General features: G+C 40.5%; 1 protein-coding gene across 4 annotated transcripts in view; it reads left to right on the top strand.

Moving 5' to 3' along the window:
- gabra2a (gamma-aminobutyric acid type A receptor subunit alpha2a) overlaps positions 1-22,364 on the top strand; it is a 241,636-nt gene that overhangs the window by 74,327 nt on the left and 144,945 nt on the right. For all 4 annotated transcript variants that reach the window (XM_063043210.1, XM_063043208.1, XM_063043209.1 and 1 more), the window contains exon 3: positions 10,084-10,199. In XM_063043210.1, coding sequence (XP_062899280.1) covers positions 10,084-10,199 — 116 coding nt within the window. The remainder of the gene's footprint in view (positions 1-10,083; positions 10,200-22,364) is intronic.

Below are 22,364 nucleotides of genomic sequence, written 5' to 3' on the forward strand. Positions count from 1 at the left end.
GCATTTTGTGTGTATTACTTTGATTTCCAACATCTGCAGATTTTCTCTTGTTAGTAAGTTCAGATGCCAGTTTGGCCGAAGGTTGATCTCTTACTTGTTTGAATTTACTTGTTGGACTTATTTTTACTGAACAAAACCATAGTTTCTGAAGTGCTATAGAAGTTAGATAGCATGCAGAATATTAGAACCTTACTATTTGATGTTGTAAAATTGCTGCAGAAGTTCAATAAATGAATCATCATAAATACTGGTCTCTTGCAGGCTTTTAAAGTCTTTAACTATACTGTAAAATTTTTACAGATCAAAAGAAATTCAATACCTTACAATAGTGCTGTCAAAACTCGAGTTCTTGCAAGAACATTTGTAATTATTTGCTCTTTGTTATCCTCTTTAGATACTTGCTATGAAACATAAATTCTCTGTCGTGAATGATTTCAAAGTACAGCATTCTATTTTTAGCATTCCTACAGTGGAAATGGGGCAGCAGCAACCTGAAAATAGAATGTAATAAATTGTCATTTTGTTGTCAGTGTTATACAGTGTTTTGGAAAGAAAGATGGACCCCATTATGATAATATTTTGCCTATCATTATTTGTTGTAGAAAACTTACTTTAAAGAGACAATGTGATCATTAATGTGGCTAAATGTTACTGATACCTTTTACTTGTGCTTCATCTAGAATTCTTTTGGGTTGAAGTAAAGTAAGACGTGGAATAGCAAAACTTGGAACTCTGTTAAAATGTGTATTGAAACCAATGAACAAGTACAGCAAACGGTGTTAGAACTACAATACCAGACTTATATAATAACAGCTGTAACTTTTCGAAAGCACAGTGTATTGTTCTTGCAGTTTAACAGAAATCTTTTAACTAACTGTAACTTTGACTCTTATGCAATTAGCTTAACCCCACTAAGTAACGCATATTGGGCCTTCCACTAGTTTACTCAATCTTTGTCCAAAATTTGCCCCCAAATCCTTTACTTTCATAATGTAGTGGAATTATACCAACACTGATTGAAAGATCTCCTTTTGTGTTCCTTTTTGTATGCCCATTTAATCCTATTATTTTTCATAGGAAAGTTGTTATGATGGAGAAGAGTATTGAATTTATCAGTACATAGAAAAGTTCCCACTTTGTTGAAATCCCATAAACTATGGAGAAAACAGATAATGTAAATATACCCATGGGTATCTTGTTTGTGAAGGAAAATTACTTTCCTTACAACATACTTCAACTGAATGTATTCACAGTGGCAAAATAGTCAAAGGTGCTGATGATGCTACTTGGAGTAAACTGAATATAACTATGGTAAAGCTCTGATAATCTGGCATTCTTGGGGAATGCTAGATTAGCAAATCCTTTTTCAGACAGTTAAATGTCACTGTTACCAATACCCTGCAGCATTTTGTATTAGATATTGCATGGGATTATATAAAATTTCCCAATGAATCGGGTGAATTTATTGTAAACATGAGAAATGAGACCCTGGTCATTTGAAAGGCAGTGTGGGGATAAGACACTTGGAGATTTGAATGAGAGTGAAGGAAATGGCATCCTAGTGAGTGGGAACGGAGCATGGGAGCCCAGCCCACATCATGGTTGGAATGGAGCCTGTCAAATTTTACTTGGTGAGTCAGACGCTGTATGGTTTAGTAGTGGCCCTTTAACATTTCCTGTTCTGTGGTAAGGCACTTCAGCTGTTTGATTATATTACCACTGATTTGGAAGCTTTCCTAGCTGTTTTTTTTCCCTACTGTCTGACTTTCAATGGTTTTACAACTGAAGAGCAAGACAACCAATTGCTTTTTGGAGTGGAACAGTAGCGCAGCATTACTGTAACACAGTTACAACAGGAACAGCCTGGGTTCAATTCGCCACTGTATGAACGGAGTTTGTACATTCTCCCCGTGACTGTGTGGGTTGCATCCGACGGCTCTGGTTTCCTCCCATATTCCAAAAATGTTAGTAGGCTAATTGGTCACATGGGTGTAATTGGGCAGTGTGGTATCATTGGCCCAGAATGGCCTATTATCATGTGGTATCTCTAAAAATCTCTAAGTATAATATAAATATATTAAAGATGCCTACAAAATGTAATCTTGACAGTTTGCTACTAATCACACATTGCTAATACGCTGAATACTTTGTTGGTGGGTTCATCTTAATTGACAGTTCATTAAGCTGTTATGAACTTTATTGTCATCTCATTAAAAATTATTTGTTTTGAGGTTTAAATGCCTCAGGAAATTCCAGTTAAACCTCAATTTTTCTGTAGATTTAAAATTGGAATAGACATCAATTAACCACTCATAAGATGCTGAGGATGCATTTTAGAAATTTGGCAGACCAGCAAAATAATATTTCAAAATTAGTGACTTCCTACTTTAAAAGAATTGGATACTGGTAAAATATTGGTGTTCATCCGTGTTTGCATGAGTTCTTATTCTGAAACACTTCACACAAGATGAATTTCTTCTCAGTAGTTAATCTGAGCAGCATAAGTTATTCAAAGTCATCTCTTCCCGCTTCCGTAAGAACGTAAGAAATAGGAGTAGCCCATCTGGCCCGTCGAGCTTGCTCTGCCATTCTGTAAGATCATGGCTGATCTGGCCATGGACTCATCTCCATCTACGTGCCTTTTCCCCATAACCCTTAATTTCCCTACTGTGCAGAAATCTATCCAACCTTGTCTTTAACATATTTACTGAGGTAGCTGTCATTTTATTGCAGACAAAGACTCCATCTGCGCGCCCCCCCCCGACCTACCCAAATAGCCCCAGCTCTGAGTGATCAGGATAGAATTCTTGCTGTGCCATATTCACAATGGGAATAGAAGAAAGGAGAAAAGAGAGATACTAAGGTATTGGAAACATGAAATTAAAACAAGCAATTCTAGAAACATTCAGCAAGTCAGACAGTAGCTGTAAGTAAAAAAACAGTTAATGTTTCAGATTGAAAACCTTTGCTAGTAATAAAAAAGTGGTTTCAGTTTAAATGTTCTTTCTCTCCCCCATTACCACTACCATAGGTACTGGCCAGGCCTGCTGAGTCTTTCTAGCATTACTTTTTTTTATTGAATGCGATCGTGAATCATTTTTATTAAATTCCAGATTAGACATGCTGATCAAGTCAACTAGTTCCCAAAGAGAACCCTGATAGGCAAATCAGATGGTTCACTACTGCTCAGTGATAGAACACACAAAAAAAAAATCATATGTACAATTAAGAAACATTTTAAAAAAAAGTAGGAATGCTGGAGTCATGCTGATCATGATGAAGTCTGCTGGAGAGGGATATTTATACACATGCTGTCCTCCATAATTCAAAGAGATTGAAGGATAAGGTTGCAGGGTGACAAAACGTGGCAGGAGCACTTGGAACTTTAATCACAATGGAAATAATTAGGATTTAGCAGCTCAAGGTAAATGATAAAACAAAATGGCTGATCAAAAGGAAGGGAAAGATGGATGCAAGAAACAAGGTCTTTAGTTAAAAGCACACTGAAAACACCACACTTGCTTGATAGTTGGCAAAATATATTTAAATGATTTTTTGGCAAAATGAGGAAATATTCCTGTTTAGTATGCAAATGTCCAATCAGCAGAAGGGTCTAACCTAGCAGAAATTGGTGATGAACCTTATTTTCTATACGCTGTCTTTTTTTTTGGCTACTCTGTAATGTCAGGCCTGTTACAGGCAGGCACCTCCCAGTCTCCAGCCAGTAACAGGAGTCATCTACCACTTGTTTCCAACTAATCACCTGAAGCCTACTTAAACCCAGCTTTCGCCCACAATCCTTCTTCACTCATCAAACTAGCCAGCCTCAACCAGTTGCTCTGAGTCTTCAGTTATCTTGTGTTAAGTATCTGGTAACTCACGTTTTCTGACCCCTTATCACTTGTTACTTTGCAGTTTATTGTTAAAGTGATTGCTTACTGATAAGCATCTCGACTGCTCTGTGTTTGGGTCAAGCTTGCTCTACATTTCTTGACAGGAAGATTGAACCAGCAGAGTTTGCTCACCTAAAGGAAGTCATCACCGACATAATTAACTGATCCTGATGCAGCAAAAAACCATTTGAACATCAGTTATCATTATCAACCAGCTCGCAGCAACCCCACGTCAGTCAACCTCTTCCCTTGGAGTCTTGGATTCTGGTGCCTGAACGCTTCGGATTGCCAACTTGGTGCTACAACTTCCTTCCCTAGTGTGCCTTGCACTTTGAGCTGAAGCAATCTCTGTACTCTAAGGACCGAGTCAAGATTGTCTTAGTCACCTCACTCTTGACGGGGTGAGCTCTAATCTGGGCTGCAGCTAACTGGGACAATAAAGCCACCACCTGCAATAAATGTGAGAAATTCACCCGTGAGATGCGCTGGGTCTTCAGCCATCCAGGAAGTGGTAGGGAGTCAGTGGATCGGATACTTTGTCTGTGTCAAGGCTGATGCTCAGTGCTTGATTTCACCATGGAATTCAGAGCCTTCGCAATGGAGAAGCATTGCTGGCCCATGCCCCTCACGGCCCCTTGGATTGCTTGAAAGATGCGCTGTCTACCCGGAAGATGCCCTCTGACCTTGAAAGTTTCATTCCTTTGGCCCTCTGTGTTGACAAGCATCTTATGGAATTACCCGTGAGATCATCAGCTAGAACCTCAGTTCCATTACTAGAACCATTTCAGCCCATAGAACCCTCATCAGCAATGCTCCAGAACCCATAAAATTCAGAAGAGCTCCCTTAACCACTCCCCACCTCCCGGGACCGTGAGCATCAGTGGAAAAACAATTTGTTTGTTTACCGTCGATCACCCACGTATCAAATCATCACTGTGTCTATGAAAACAGCACCAAAAGTTAGAGACAAGGGCCTTCTATCTAGTCAGCTCCCCCGGCTCCTTGTTGCAGTACTGTAGCCCCACTTACTCTCTCTGTCCTCCACTTCCTGACAGCTGTACAGCACATGAGGCTCTCGTGGATTCTGGTGCAACAGGCAACTTTCTGAATCAGACTATGTGCAGCTTGGACTCCCACTCAAGCCTATCTCCCCTTCTGTATCACGGCCATTGATGGACATATCTTGGGGTCTGGGATGGTCAGAGTGTGCAGACGTACATGGGCATTGAAGAGCACCGCGAGTCCATCCAATTCCTCCTTATTGACTCACCCTACACTCTCATCTTGGGTTACCTCTGGGTCTCCACTCACAACCTTCAGTTCACCTGGTCATCTAGATCATTGCTGAGTTGTCAACCCACCTGCCAGCAACATCAGTTGTCTTTACCCCATAAATCTATGGAGACAGAGGAAACACTCAACATCACCAAACCCCTGCAGGAATACCACAACTTAACCATTGCCTTGTGGGCAAACTACTGCCTCATAGACCACATGTCTGCGTGATCAACCTCCTCCCAGACACCACCCCTCGCTGTCTATTCTCCCTCTCACCTCCTGAGCCCCAAACCATGAATGATCACCTCATCAAAGCACCACAGCATGGTTTCTATTGTCCTTTCCAGTTCCCAGCTAGTGCAGGATTCTTTGTCAAAAAGAAAGATGGTGGTTTCCGTCCCTACGTTGACTGCTGTGGACTTAACAAAATCACCATTAAGAACTGCTACCCTCATGCCTTGATAGATAGTACACTCAGACATTTCATGGGACCCAGATCTTCATCGAGTGGGATCAACCGAGTTAGGACAATCTGATCTTCATCTATCAAGATGAACGGAAGACAGCATTCATAACACCCACTGGCCACTATGAATACTTGGTGATGCCTTTTGGAGTTTCCACCAATACAGCCGTTTTCCAACCCTTCATCCAAGACTTCCTGTGAGACTTGCTACACAGGTACATATTGATCTACCTCGATGAAATTCTTATTTTCTCCAAGATACCCTCAACACTACATCTGTCACATCCATTCAGTCCTTCACAGTCTCCTTGAAAGCCAACTATACTGCCTGTTAGGGAAATGCCAGTTTCATACCCCAGTCACATCCTTTCACCCCCAAGGCATAACCGTGGATCCAGAGAAAGTGTGCTGGTGTTGAATGGCCCCGACCACACTCCCTCAAACTGCTACAGTACTTATTCAAAGTTCAAAAGTTCAAAGTAAATTTATTAATCAAGGTCACCATATACAACTCTGAGATTCATTTTCTTGTGGGTATAGTGAATAAATCCAATAATTATAACAAAATTAATGAAAGACCACACCAAACTCAATGCAAAAGACAATAAACAGCAAATATAAAAGTAAATAAGTAAACAAACAAATATCGAGAACTTGAGATCCAGATTGTCCTGGGCCATCAGGTGCCAGGAGAGGGGAAAGTGTCTTATGAGGTTTGCAGAGGCAGGCTTCTCTCAGTCTGTCCTAGCTAACAGGAGTCACCTGCAATTCATTTCTATCTCATCACTATCTCATCACTATCTCATCACCTGCAGGCCATTTAAACCCAGCTTTTATCCACAATCCTTGTTCGTTCATTCATTGAGCCAGTGTTTCTAGTTTTCAGTTGCTTTAATGCCTAGTCATGTTAAGTATTCAATCTATGTTGTTTTGTGTTCCCTGATGGCTTGTTATTTTGCAGTTTATTACAGCGATTGCTCAGCACTGATTCGTGTTCACTGATGTACATTTAGGTGAAGCCTCGTCTGCATTTCCTGACAAATAATTTGAGGAACTTTGTCTATGGCTCTTCATCCTGTGCCCATTAAGCCAATGCTTATTTACACAAGGCCAGCAATGAAACTACAAACCCCTTCCAGTAAGGTGTTTGTTAATTTTTGTTGAAGCTATGACACACTGCTAGGTCATCAATGATGTCTAAAAAGGATCTTCTAGTGTGTACAATTACTGTAATGACTGTGGCAGGAAGATGAAATCTGGGAAACACAATTTCTCTGTGCTTTGCAAAGGTCAGACCCGTTTTTCTCGCAACTTATACTTCCATTAGTTAGAAACTTTAAATCAATAAGTTATATCCTAGTAATGATAGGGATACTATCATTAGTAATTCGGCGGGAGGAGAGAGAGCAGCGCGCCGCGCATGTGCAGCCCTCTGGTGAAAAATGATATCGTATCAGTTAAATAGGGGCCGTGGACAATTCTGATTTGATGGAGACGGACGTGAAAGCACAGAGGAACATCTGGAGACATTTCTAAAACGCCAGTTCGCTGCTGTTGTTACTGCGTGGTCGGGGATCTTCCGGAGGGAAGGCCTCAAAATCCCCGGCTTTGCTTGCTGTTGGCGACCGAGATCGAGGTCGAATCGTTCGGACAGAGATGGCGCTTAGTACTCGGTGTCGGAGAGCTGATCAGAGGCTCGATGTTTTCGGATGACTCAGAGTCAGACTGTGGTCAGCATGGCACGGAGAGTTTTTCTTCCTTCTCCCGTCTGCGTGAGATGTGGGACATTTGAGAGACTCTGAACTTTTTACTGTGCTCATAAACTTCTTCATCAAGTTATGGTATTGTTGCACTGTTGTAACTATATGTTATAATTATGTGGTTTTGTCAGTTTTTTCAGTCTTGGTCTGTCCTGTGTTTTGTGATATCACACTGGAGGAAATATTGTATCATTTCTTAATGCATGCATTACTAAATGACAATGAAAGAGGACTACGTGTCTTCATAATCTAATCTAATTACAAATCTAATGACTATTTTGATGTTGATAGTGGGGATCGATACTGGAGAAAATTATAAAGAATGAACCATGACTAGGGTAGAGAAATATAAATTAGAGACATTCAAACACAAAGCTACTCAATATCGTGGTTTATCTCCCTTCAGTATACAATCTAAGAAAAGAGACCATTCTCTACATCCTTTGATTTGTTAATGCATTACCCTTTCAACCTTCCTTATAATTCACACTATGAGAATCAACACTCCTTTATAATGCAGAACAGGAATTCTTTAAATTCGCTGCTGCTTGTTGAAAATATTCTAGTGCTCATTCTTCAAGCTGCAAAGGTAAAATGCAGTCCCCATTGGGTGTATTATATATTAATTTATATGAGCAAAAATTACGTCATATTGTAAAACATAATATTTGTCAACTCCTAGAGAGCCAACTATTAAATACACTGCTCTTCCAGACTCCAGGGACTATCTGTTTTTCAAAACAAGAAGTGCATCTCTGTGATCTCATATGAGAGGGAATGCTCCCAATTTTCTACCTTCCAAGTAGCTGACAATTCTCAGTCTTTCAATCAAATCAGCTCAGGCAGTTGTACCGCTGGGGTTTCTCTTGCCCTGTCTTTTTAGATGAATGGTGAGCCATCTCGTTTCTTCTGAAAAAAAGAACACTTTATGACAAGAATTTGAACAGTTTTTGAATAAGTCATGTTCTGCTTGTAATAGGTTCTAGAGTGTTCTACCAGAATTTAAAAGGATATTTTATTGCAGTTTTATCCACTTTGCTGTGATTAGCAAAATGATCTGCAGGTGGTGGTTGTAAGCGAAGAATCCCCATGAGTTGGCAAGTATGTTTCAGTGCAGTGTTCCTTATTGATGTGTTCTATGGACCTCATGAGGATGTGGAGTTCAAAGCACAGCAGAGAATAAAGTTCCTAGCCTATTTGATGAGAGAATGTACATTTTGTTGAACGTACCTAAAGCAATTGCACAGTATTTTTACCATTTGTGCCAAGGGGATATCTGCCTGCTTTCTAATGTGAAAATTGTCATTGTCTTGATGAAGTAGGCTAGTGGATGGTAATTAAGATATAGAAGGAACAGCATCTGCTTCATGCAATTAATGTTTTACCTGTTACAATTTGTACATTGCAATGTAGAGTAGACTTCATTGTAGTTCAGCTATTGCTGTTTCTGTTTTCCACCCCAAGTTCAATATTTAAATCTTCCTGAGTGATTTAGTTGGTGATCAGTTAGTTGTCTGATTAGTTTACTTGGAGTACTGGTGAAAACCAGCAATGTTATGTATTTAACGCAATCTAATGCACAGTGAATTGTGCCACCACATTTTAAAGTTTCACCCTTTGTTCCAGGAAGGTGTAAAAAATCTCCATGGCACTCCTTTTAAGAGAAAAGAAGGAAATCCTTTTGATAATCTCCCTTCTGTTTCTCAAGTACAGTTTATTTTAAAATAAATAGTCTTTGGCTCCGTACAAAAACCATTGCTGTTATAATACTTGGAGAGTACTTGGAGTATAAATCACTTTATGTGTCCCGAGGTAATTATAAATTCTGTATAAAGGAAAACCATTCTTCTGTTCACATAGAGGTTGTTAAGATTTGTTTTATGTTTTAATATATTATTTACCCTGTTAATAAATTCAGTTATCGTAAAAAGACCACCTGGAGCGCACATGAAGTTTCATAACTTTATTGCGATTATAAGACATTAGCTGAAACTTTTGTAGCATTTCGTTGTAGTAAGTTTATACTCAAGCTTTATGTAAAATAAGCACTGTTTATAGGACTTCTATGTACAAATAGTATTGCTGGAACATTATTTTCCACTTCATATGCTAATAGCAAGCTAGGGAATTTAAATCCCCAAGTGCCTTGAATTGCTTCCAATATTTAAATTCTTTCATGGGACTTGTATATAGATTTCCCTCTACATATCATTTAAGATGGTTGTTTGAAAATGAATCCCTCATTTCCAGAGCAATCACATTGAAACTATTGTGTTTCCAATTATTTTAATTCAGTGTAGCTTTTGCTCTTAACATCACAATATAGTTGCTAATATTTTCAGCGCTTTCTGACAGCATATTGGATTAATGTCTCTGAAATTGATTGCACCACTTGCCATCCTTACTTTAATCAATTATCGCAATGTTGTGAAACAGTAACTTTATATGCATTGATCCAATTGACTGTAATGCTGGTGTGGTTAAGAGAAACCATCAAGGGGAAGAAGAGTCGTCTGGGTAATGTTTGTATAAAATTCAGAAACATTTCCACAAGCGTATCTTCACAATTTCATGACAATGATCTGAAGAATTGTCAGAATATTTTGAATACTTAATATGCAAATGATTTGATTGCAGGAATTACTAGACATATTATGCATTTTAATATGTACAATTTTAAATTCAGAACAGGGCAGCCCAGCTCAGTAGAAGACGAAGCAAGGGACAAAATCACTGTCTTTACCAGAATTCTTGACCGATTACTGGATGGCTACGACAACCGACTAAGACCAGGATTAGGAGGTTAGTAAAAACAAAGTATTTTGAAATGTGGTTTTATTCTATTTAGAAAACTGTTTATTCTGAGCAAAATATTTTTATTTTCCTGGTAAAGAAGTTTAAAGACTTAGTTATCACTGATGTGCTATTACGGTAAAATAGTTAATCAGTATAGAGCACATGATTTGCAATGGATTACTTTATTCACAATCCTCAAAAGATTAGTCAGTGGTTCAGAACAGTGCATTTATCACTCGATTGCCTGGAAATCACATTGTTTGATTTCATTAGTCTGGTGTGAGAACAAGTACAGGTGTCCCCCGCTTTTCGAACGTTCGCTTTACGAAACCTCACTGTTACGAAAGACCTACATTAGTACCCTGTTTTTGCTTTCAGGAGGTGTTTTCACTGTTATGAAAAAAAATCAGCACGCGAAAAAATCAGCGCGCGATAAAAGGCAGCGCGCTGCGCGCCCCGAGCAGCTGCAGTCCCCTGGATTCTCGCCGGCATTGCTTTAACATGTGCCTGTGAGCAGCCGTTTGCAAGATGAGTTCTAAGGTATCGGAAAAGTCTGAAAGAGCTCGTAAGGGTGTTGCACTTAGCGTAAAACTAGACATAATTAAGCATTTCGATCATGGTGAACGAAGTAAGGACAACGTGAGTTTGGCTTGTGGAAGCTGACAAAGATGATGCTGAAGAGGTTTTGGCATCCCATCACCAAGAACTGACAGATGAAGAGCTGATGCAATTGGAAGAAAAAAGGATAACAATCAAAACCGAATGAGTAATGATAAAGTATGACTTTAATTTTGAAAGGGTATGTCAGTTTAGGAGATATTTGCAGGATGGTTTGAGTCCTTACAAAGAACTGTGTGATAAAAAAATGCGCGAGGCTCAGCAGTCAAGCAAGCCTTCCACATCAGCCACAGCAGATGACGAACCTCGACCTTTGACATCGAGGCGGGCAGAGATAGAAGAAGATGAGCTGCCTGCTCTAATGGAAACAGACGATGAGGAGATGACACCCCAGTGCCCCACCATCCCAACCCCCAGGCCATGGACAGATACCGATTCGCGGAGAATGCAACGGGAGCTGGGAGGCACACAGCACATCTTTAAGAAAAAAGCCGAAATAAACATGCTAATTAATTGTAATTGTCGGCCTAGATCAGAGGCGACGCAATCGACAATCGGCACTGATCTGGGCCGACAATTACGTGTTGGGCGGCACCTAATTAATTAGCATATTTATTTCTGCTTTTTTCTTAAAGATGTGCTGTGTGCCTCCCGGCTACCGCTGCATTCCTGCATGCTTAGCGGCAATATATCGGTCGGCGGCCTGGAGGGTGGGGGCCACTGCAGCACCCAAACTCTGACTCAGCCTAACACACCATCATCAGTGTGCTTGGCAAGCTATCTTCCCGATTCCCGTAAGTGGAACTACACTGTACATACATTATTTCTACTTTATATTGGCTGTGTATTTTTATGTGTTATTTAGTATGATTTGGCAGCTTCATAGCTTAAAGGTTACTGGAGAGAGTGTTCTTGCCAACAGTGCTTGCGTGAGATTTTCTGCGAATGGCACTTGCGTGAGATTTTTGCTACGGAGAACAGTTCAGTAATGATTGTGGAAAAGTATTTCTACTTCATATAGGCTGTGTATTTATCATATCATTCCTGCTTTTGCTATATGTTACTGTTATTTTAGGTTTTATGTGTTATTTGGCATGATTTGGTAGGTTATTTTTGGGTCTGCGAATGCTCACAATATTTTCCCATATAAATGAATGGTAATTGCTTCTTCGCTTTACGACATTTTGGCTTACGAACTGTTTCATAGGAACTCTCTACCTTCGGATGGCAGGGGAAACCTGTATTGGTAAGTGCAGATTTACTTTTTAAGCTTACAAACCTCATCAAAATTCATGATACCTGAAGTGGAGCAATTCATATAAAATTACACCATCAATGCAGAAAGAGGGAAAAACTTCAGAAATAACAATGTGCCATTTTTAAACACAGTGTATTTCAGATGTGCTGAATACGAAGGCAACTAGAAAGATGAACAAAATCTTGGTCATATAGTTTGCTTTTAATGGTCTTAGAAGAGGAGTGAAGTTGGAGAGATGAAAAGGTAAAATTTGAAAGATTTGTGATGGGCAATGCAAGCTGGGTTGTGATGCAGACTAGTCCCCAAAACGGAAGGATTCATGCAGAGAATACTTGTAGGGAAGCTTGAAATTACAAAGATAGGGGCACTGCCACTTAATCAAGCTGGATACTAGAGAAGAGGTTTTTCAGGAGATTGCATTGGTCATCTAGGATAAAAACTGCAGAAAGAATAAGAGCAGTAGTGAAATTATGCAATTGTCCATCCTTTCTACTTCAGTGATTCTATGTCCCATAAGTTGAATAGAAATCATACTAGAAGGAGTGGAGCATGGAGATGTGGAATAGGTGAGACAGGTTTGTAAGTTCAAAGCACATTTATTATCAATGTATAATATATACAACCTTGAGATTCGGCTTCTTACAGGAACCATGCAAAAAAAAAAGAAACCAAATAGAACCCATTTAAAAAAAGACCATCAAACACCTAATGTGAGAAACAATGAACACATAGTACAAGCAATAAAATAGTAAACAAATAACACTGAACTAAAGTTCATGGAAGCGAGTCCACAGCCACAAAGCCAGTTCATTACTGCAGCCAGTCGAGGAACCTGCTAGTTGCAGGCCACAGCTTCAGTTTAGCGCAGAAATGAGTAGTTCCTCACTGAGCAGCAAGTTGAACGCTGGCCCATTCATCGCCTCCGGTCCCGACACACTGACCTTTTTAATCTGGCCCAGCATTTAAATCAGCCAAACATTGGCTCATTTCTCGCTTCATTAGGAAATTTGCAGAGTAAGTGAAGTTTCATGAAGAGTAATTTCTTTTCCAAGACCGAAAAGCTGAGGATGGATTTATCATTTGAGAAAATATTGATGGTGAGGCTTTTAGAAACGAGAATAAATTTTTTGCAATGTCGGCTATTTGGGTGCTATATCATAAACATGTCACTGGTAATAGAGTTAATGGAGTAGCAGAAAATTTTGATTTGACAAGAAAGGGAGAAATTGTAGATAAGGACAAAGGCCAGGGAGATCTGGCAAAAGTTTGGCAATGGCACAAGTGGTGTCACAGCGCTGGGGCAAAAGGAGACTGGTGCAACTCTGTGGTGAACAGGTTAGAATTCTTAAAACAAAAGGTGAAGTGTCTGGAGGTGCAAGTCAAGGAATCAAACTAGAAACCAAGATAATATGGACCATAACACCACTCTAGTAATTTTGATGAGGTGGGTCATTGCAAAAATGAAACAGTTAGTAGAGTAACTTCAGTGAGGTGAAAGGAAGCTTCCAGCTGACTTTCACTCATAATCAGGATATCAATAGTGTTGTGGATAGTAAGCACTTTGTTTGGAGATGGTGGAAGATGGTGGCGCGACGCAGCTGGCAGCGGCCAGTCCGGTGGTGATGTCTGTTATTTGTCAAGTAGGGTGCCGTGCACAATCCTGATTTGATGGAAACGGACATGAGAGCACAGAGGAACATCTGGGGAAACTTTTGAAATGCCTGCTTCACTGCTGCTGCTACTGTGTGGTCCAGAATCTCTGGAGGAGAAGGCCCCGAGTCCTCGGCTTTGCTTGTTGCTCGGCAGCCGGGGCGGGGTCAAATCGCTCGGCAGAGAATGGTGCTTGGAGAGGCTTTGTCGGAGGGGCTGGTCAGAGGCTCGAAGTTTCCGGACGGACTCAGAGTCCGCTGTAGTCAGGTGCTTCCAGTGGTGCTGTATCGGCGAGTTGGCGGCACTTGGAGGTTCATGGCGGGGAGAGTTCCTCCCTTCTGCCGCCTGTGTGGGATGATGAATCTGTCGGGACTTTGAGACTTTTTTTTACCGTGCCTATGGTCTGCTCTTTATCAAATTATGGTATTGCTTTGCACTGTTGTAACTATATGTTATAATTATGTGGTTTTGTCAGTTTTAGTCTTGGTTTGTCCTGTGTTTTCTTTTGATATCGTTCTGGAGGAACGTTGTATCATTTTTTAATGCATGCATTTCTAAATGACAATAAACGAAAACTGAACTGTAGCTTGAGTGCAAACATTCTAACAGCAAATGTAGAGGAGCATTGATTTTCCCAGAAGCTAGTGTGGTGAGTTCACAAAGAAAGAGTTACTGGGATGCCCTTTTGTGCGCGGTATCCAGGTGGATGTTTGAAAGCAAAGGACGGTACTGTTATCATGGAAAAAGATGAGATTATGAACAGATGGACAGAGTATATTCAGGAATTGTTTGAAGACGATTGAGGCGAAAAATTAGAAATTAAGAAAAACATTGAAGGTCCAAGTATTTTAAAATCTGAAGTTCGTAATGTAATAAATAAGATGAAGAAAGGAAAGGCAGTAGGTCCTGATGAATTAGTAATAGAACAAATTATCGTCCTTGAAGATTATGGAATTGAAAAAGTTACTGATTTAATCAATGGCGTTCATGAGACTGGAATAATACCAGAAGAGATGAAAAAATCAGTATTTATCACTCTTCCGAAGAAACCTGGAGCAATAGAATCTGAATTACATAGGACCTTAAGCTTAATGAGTCATATCACCAAGATACTTCTAAGAATTTTGATGATAAGAGCTAAAAGTAAGATACAAGTTGAAATAGGTAAAGAACAATGTGGTTTTGTGAAAGACAAAGGTACAAGAAATGCAGTATTGATGTTAAGGGTACTAGCAGAATGAGCTATTCAAGTGCAAAAAGATTTATTTGTTTTATCGACTACACAAAAGCACTTGATAAAGTGAAGCACAGTAAGTTATTTGAAATATTACAGAAAACTCTAGATCTAGATTCAAAAGACCTCCGCCTAATCAGAAATCTGTACTGGGAACAAACTGCCGCTGTAAGAATAGATGGAGAAGTGAGTCAGTTTACGAAAATCAAGAGAAGTGTTAGACAAGGGTGTTTTCTCCCTGATTTATTTAATGTGTACAGTGAAACAATATTACAAAAAATAAGAGACATCTTGGGAATCAAAATTGGCAGTGAAAACATCAATAATTTCAGATATGCAGATGACACTGTGTTAATTGCAAGTACGGATGAAAAACTACAAAACTTAATTGATATAGTTGTTGATGAAAATGCAAAAATGGGTCTATCTATTAATTGCAAAAAGACAATGCATGGTGATATCCAAAAAGAAGGAGAATCCTATCTGCAGGCTGAGAATAAATGGGGAAGACATTAAACAAGTACAGAACTTTTGCTACTTAGGGAGCTGGGTGACGTCAGATGGCAGGTGCAACATAGACATCAAAAGAAGAATAGGGATGGCAAAAGACACCTTCACGAGAATAAAGAGTGTACTGACCAATACTAAGCTAGGCATGACAACCCACCTCAGAGTACTGAAATGTTACGTTTATCCAGTTATATTATATGGCTCAGAATATTGGACAATTTCTAGTAACATGAGGAAATGAATTGAAGCAGCAGAGATGTGGTTTTTGAGGAGGATGCAGAAAATATCATGGATGAAACGAATATCTAATGTTGATGTCATGAACAGAGCAAACACAAAAAGAGAAATAATTCATGAGATCATGAAAAGGCAATGTAACTTTATTGGACATGTGATTAGGAAAGAGGAGTTAGAATGCATGGTAATTATGGGAAAGACTGAAGGGAAGAAAGCAAAAAGAAGGCAAAGACAAATGATGATGGAGATAGCAGCCAGAGAACTGGAAATGAATACCAATGAATTGATCCACTTGACCCAAAACAGGAGTGTATGGGCCATGGCAGTCAAAGCTCAAACTGGGCACAGCACCTGATGATGATGATCCAAATTACTGAGGGAATGAGGGAATGATGGAGAGGATGAGTCTGTCTGTGTGGATATATCACTATGTTCTTCAATGAACCCATTGGAGAAGAATAAGAGAAACAAGAAGGCAGCAGTTAGTTAAACTATGAAGGATTCTAAGAGTCAGAGCTTTTTTGTTCTTGCTATTAACTCACCCGGCAGAAGTGTTACGTACCCCGTAACTGGATTGCCAAACCAGCAGAAATGGACCACTCAGTTGGAGTCTGGATTACTGGAACTAAGAAAGTTTTATTAAAGAAATAAGCAACACAGTACGCTAATAGTAAGGATATAAATGCAACAGGTTAGCAATGAATAAACATACATGTACACAGAACTAGGATAATAGGGTCAATCAAGCTCTATTGCAGTCTAGGGGTAAAATGATCAATCACAAGTGACAGAGTTCAGTTTAGTTCAGTTCGCAGTAGTCGCTGTTGTGCCGTTGGGGAGAGAGAGAGAGAGAACGAATGAATATTCAAATCGGATTCCAAACAGACCTTCGATATTCCTCGCAGTCAGCTTTCGGACGAGCCCTTTGTAATGTCTTCTGAGGTCACCGACTGTGACCCCTCCGTTCCAGATACGATCGCTCCTCGGCGGTGAACCCGGCACCCAGGCAAGGGCGGACACACACACCAGGTTCCTGCCGACCGTATCTTTCCACCCTGTGCGTCTATGGCTGGTCCCACGAACAGCCCTCCAAAACTCCCACCGACTTGTGGGGGCGCACCGCTTCCAGGGTCTCGTTACTTTGTAGTGTCGTGAGTGGTGTCTGTTGCTTTAGCGAACCTGTCCCTTTTTATCCCCCCTGTTGGGGTATCGCCTGTCCATCAGGCTTCAAAGCAGCCGGTCTTGACAATACTCAGACCGGTGTCTCCTTCCGTTAAACTCTCTCGTCTCCTCATTAACATTTCCAAATGCTGCTCCATTGTCTTACTTATCTCTCTCTCCTGAAGACAGGTGGCAGATCAACTGATGATCCCACTTGTGACAGCACAGGACAGTTAACATCTTAGTCTACATGTACTTTTGTAACCCTCTTTTGTCACAGAAGGTAATAGCAAACCACTGCTGTAACTTGCCTCGTACATCAGAGCGGCGTGGAGGGAAATCGTCTGCTAACCAGAGAAACTCTGGATACGACATACCTTTCCTTTTATAATAAAGATAGACAGGCCCATTATGCTATCCCCGATTATTAAAAATGGCTGCATGCTGCTAACAAAGTCAGAGCAAATGGTATCAAAAGACATGCTGAAGAAGACGCTTTGATTAACAACCAATTTTCTTCATCTTCAGTCACCGATGAAAATTTGTAATTACATTGAAAAGTTTGGAAGAGAAAATATGACCTGTATCTCCTAAAGCAAGGAATGCATTTCAGAAAAAAAGATAAAAAATGTTCTAACTAAGTGGCACCTGCAGGTTCTGAAACTTCAGAAAGCACCTGCATTATCCTTATTAACATTTTATTACTGAAGTGAAGGTGATTGGTTTGTACACCTATGCAAGTCAGAAGCAACTTTAAAATTATTTTGCTCCCAGAGACTGCAAGTAGTAATTCCTAATAGCTTTTTAAGTAGAGGAGAGCATTGTTGACGACATTGTTGGAAATATTAGCAGATTTTTAAAGTTACATATTCCGTAGTGAGAGGTACAGAAAGGGGTTTCTGCGGCAACAGGCGGGATTTAAGGATGGTGTGTTGCCTCCCTGGTGCCAGGATCCAGGACGTCACGGACTGATTGCAGGGAATCCTCAAGGGTGAAGGCGAACATCCGGAAGTGGTGGTGCATGTCGGCACAAATGACATGTGGAAGAAGAGGAAAGACATTCTACAGCGCGACTTCAGAGAACTCGGAAGAAGGCTGAAAAGCACGACTTTCAGGGTGGTTGTCTCCAGTTGGCTTCCAGTTCCCCGTGCTGGAGTGGTCATGAACAGGGAGATAATGGATCTGAATGTGTGGCTGAGGAACTGGTGCAGGAATCAAGGATTTACATTCTTGGACCACTGGGGTATGTTTCGGGGTAAGGATGAATTGTGCAAAAGGGACGGGTTGCACCTTAATAAGTGGGGCACCAGCATTCTGGCAGGCAGGTTTGTCTCTGCAACACGGATGTGTTTAAACTAAGTAGTGGGGAGAGGGGACGAACTGGAAACATAAGGATGGAGATAAAGGGAAAGTGAGAATAAGAAAAGTTAAGAATGACAGCAGAATCAACAGAGCAGAAAGCTCAAGAAGGGATCGTACAGTATGGCCAAGTGAAATAGGAATTGATATGGGAGGTGAGGGGAGTAATGAATTAAAAGTATTGTATATGAATGCACGGAGTATAAGAAATAAAGTGGATGACCTTGAGGCACAGTTGGAAATTGGTAAGTATGATGTTGTGGGATTAACAGAGACATGGCTTCAAGTGGACAGGGCCTGGGAAATGAATATTCAAGGGTATACGTCCTACCGAAAGGACAGACAGATGAGCAGAGGGGGTGGGGTGGCTCTGTTGGTGAGGAATGATATTTAGTCCCTTGCAAGGGGTGACATAGAATCAGGAGATGTAGAGTCAGTATGGATAGAACTGAGAAATTTTAAGGGTAGAAAGACCCTAATGGGAGTTATCTACAGGCCCCCAAACAGTAGTCTGGATGTACGGCGTAAGTTGAATCAAGAGTTAAAATTGGCATGTCACAAAGTTAATACTACGGTTGTTATGGGGAATTTCCGCATGCAGGTAAACTGGAGGAATCAGGTTGGTGCTGGACCCCAAGAAAGGGAGTTTGTGGAGTCCCTTCGAGATGGATTCTTAGAACAGCTTGTACTGGAGCCTACCAGAGAGAAGCCAATTCTAGATTTAGTGTTGTGCAATGAACCGGATTTGATCAGGGACCTCGAGGTAAAGGAGCCATTAGGAGGTAGTGACCATAATATGATAAGTTTTAATCTACAATTTGAGAGGGAGAAGGGAAACTCGGAAGTGTCAGTATTACAGTTGAACAAAGGGAACTATGGTGCTATGAGGGAGGAGCTGGCCAAAGTTCAATGGAACAATACCCTAGCAGGGATGACAGTGGAACAGCAATGGCAAGTGTTTCTGGGAATAATGCAGAAGGTGCAGGATCAGTTCATTCCAAAGAGGAAGAAAGATCCTAAGGGCAGTAAGGGGAGGCCGTGGCTGACAAGGGAAGTAATGGACAGCATAAAAATAAAAGAGAAGAAGTATAATATAGCAAAGATGAGTGGGAAGCCGGAGGATTGGGAAACTTTTAAAGAGCAAAAGAAGGTAACTAAAAAGGCAATACACGGAGAAAAAAAATGAGGTACGAAGGTAAACTAGCCAAGAATATAAAGGAGGATAGTAAAAGCTTCTTTAGGTATGTGAAAAGGGAAAAAAATAGTTAAGACCAAAATTGGGCCCTTGAAGACAGAAGCGGGTGAATTTATTATGGGGAACAAGGAAATGGCAGACGAGTTGAACAGGTACTTTGGATCTGTCTTCACTAGGGAAGACACAAACCATCTCCCAGATGTAATCGTGGCCAAAAGACCTAGGGTAATGGATGAATTGAAGGCAATTTATATTAGGCAAGAAATGGTGTTGGATAGGCTGTTGGGTCTGAAGGCTGATAAGCCCCCGGGACCTGATGGTCTGCATCCCAGGGTACTTAAGGAGGTGGCTTTAGAAATCGTCGATGCATTGGTAATCATTTTCCCATGTTCTATAGATTCAGGATTAGTTCCTGTGGATTGGAGGGTGGCTAATGTTGTCCCTCTCTTCAAGCAGGGAGGAAGAGAGAAAACAGGGAATTATAGACCGGTTAGCCTGACGTCGATGGTGGGAAAGATGCTGGAGTCGATCGTAAAAGATGAAATTACGACACATCTGGATAGTAGTAACAGGATTGGTCCGAGTCAGCATGGATTTACGAAGGGGAAATCGTGCTTGACTAATCTTCTGGAATTTTTTGAGGATGTAACTATGAAAATGGACAAGGGAGAGCCAGTGGATATAGTGTACCTGGACTTCGAGAAAGTCTTTGATAAAGTCCCACATAGGAGATTAGTGGGCAAAATTAGGGCACATGGTATTGGGGGCAGAGTACTGACATGGACTGAAAATTGGCTGGCTGACAGAAAACAAAGAGTAGCAATTAACGGGTCCCTTTTGGAATGGCAGGTGGTGACCAGTGGGGTACCGCAGGGTTCAGTGCTGGGACCGCAGCTGTTTACAATATATATTAATGATTTAGATGAGGGAATTAAAAGTAACATCAGCAAATTTGCCAATGACACAAAGCTGGGAGGCAGTGTGAAATGTGAGGAGAATGTTACGAGAATGCAGGGTGACTTGGACAGGCTGGGTGAGTGGGCAGATGCATGGCAGATGCAGTTTAACGTGGATAAATGTGAGGTTATCCACTTTGGTGGTAAGAACGGGAAGGCAGATTATTATCTAAATGGAGTCAAGTTAGGAAAAGGGGAAGTACAACGAGATCTAGGTGTTCTTGTACATCAGTCACTGAAAGCAAGCATGCAAGTACAGCAGGCAGTGAAGAAAGCTAATGGCATGCTGCCCTTCATAACAAGGGGAATTGAGTATAAGAGCAAAGAGGTCCTTCTGCTTCTGCAGCTGTACAGGGCCCTGGTGAGACCACACCTGGAGTACTGTGTGCAGTTTTGGTCTCCAAATTTGAGGAAGGACATTCTTGCTATTGAGGGAGTGCAGCGTAGGTTCACAAGATTAATTCCCGGGATGGCGGGTCTGTCATATGTCGAAAGATTGGAGTGACTGGGTTTGTATACTCTGGAATTTAGAAGGCTGAGAAGGAATCTTATTGAAACATATAAGATTATTAAGGGATTGGACACGCTGCAGGCAGGAAGCATGTTCCCGCTGATGGGTGAGTCCAGAACTAGAGGCCACAGTTTAAGAATTAGGGGTAGGCCATTTAGACCGGAGTTGAGGAAAAACTTTTTCACCCAGAGAGTGGTGGATATATGGAATGCTCTGCCCCAGAAGGCTGTGGAGGCCAAGTCTCTGGATGCTTTCAAAAAAGAGATGGATAGAGCTCTTAACGATAGTGGAATCAAAGGTTATGGGGATAAGGCAGGAACTGGATGCTGATTGTGGATGATCAGCCAGGATCACAGTGAATGGCGGTGCTGGCTCGAAGGGCTGAATGGCCTACTCCTGCACCTATTGTCTATTGTCTATTAAAAAATGATTGTTGAATGTCTTCACATGCATTTTGAGTTATGAATTGATCTGACCATAATAGAATTAAATAATAATTTGTAATGTGCATGTGTACTATAAACCATTTCTACTTGAAACTGTAAAAATATCTCAGAGTTAATGATTATTCATTTTGTATGGACTAAATTATGTAGATCAAAAATACTCTGGAAAATATGTTACTGTGTTAGAGATGTGATGCTTTACCACCTTTCCATGAGGAGACTTTCTGAAAAGACAAACTGAAATATTGCTATGAATATTTCCTTACTTATTTACAGAACTTCCAAGTTGCTTTTACTGTTCCCCACCTGGCCCATTGGTGTTTTATGTGACTTTTTAAACTATATTAGAGAACAAACAAACCCTTATTTTATATTAACTTTGAATGGACCTCAATTTACACCTTAAATTCAAATGCAACCATACTCCTTGGACCAGATTTTCTAATGCTTTGAAGTAGTGTATTTTAACACCAGCACTGTAAACTTAACTTTCATTTTTATGGCAGCAGAATTTGTATTATTAGTAAATCTTTACAGACTTCAATATGGTACACCTTATTTGCAGGAATGATAATGCATTATGTTTAATTTTCATTATAGTAAAGCAATGTAGGTGGACAGAAGTTCTGTCTGTTTTGTTCTCTTACAGTCTGACTGATCCTGCTGACCCCATTGTGTTTTAAGCTGCTTTTGACACTTTGTCTTCAGCTGATGGAACTTACAGATTTTGAATTCTGCTAGATTGGTGTAGTGATCTGTGCAGAACTTTTGTACGTAAATGACAGAAGTTGTTGAAGGTACTGAGTCAAGGAATGTAGCTTTCATAGAAACAGAAAATGGGACCAGGTGTGGTCCATTTGGATCTTTGAGTTGGTCCTGCCTTTTAATATGAATACGGCTGATCCTCCATCTCAATATCACAGTTCCAGTCTCTTCCTATATCACCTGTTGCCTTTTGTACCTCAAAATATATATATATTAAGTGAGATGATTTCAACAGCCAATGTGTAGAGAATTCCACAGTTTCAATGACCTC

Source organism: Mobula hypostoma, chromosome 3, assembly GCF_963921235.1.
Source record: "Mobula hypostoma chromosome 3, sMobHyp1.1, whole genome shotgun sequence".
NCBI classification, from domain to species: Eukaryota; Metazoa; Chordata; class Chondrichthyes; order Myliobatiformes; family Myliobatidae; genus Mobula; species Mobula hypostoma.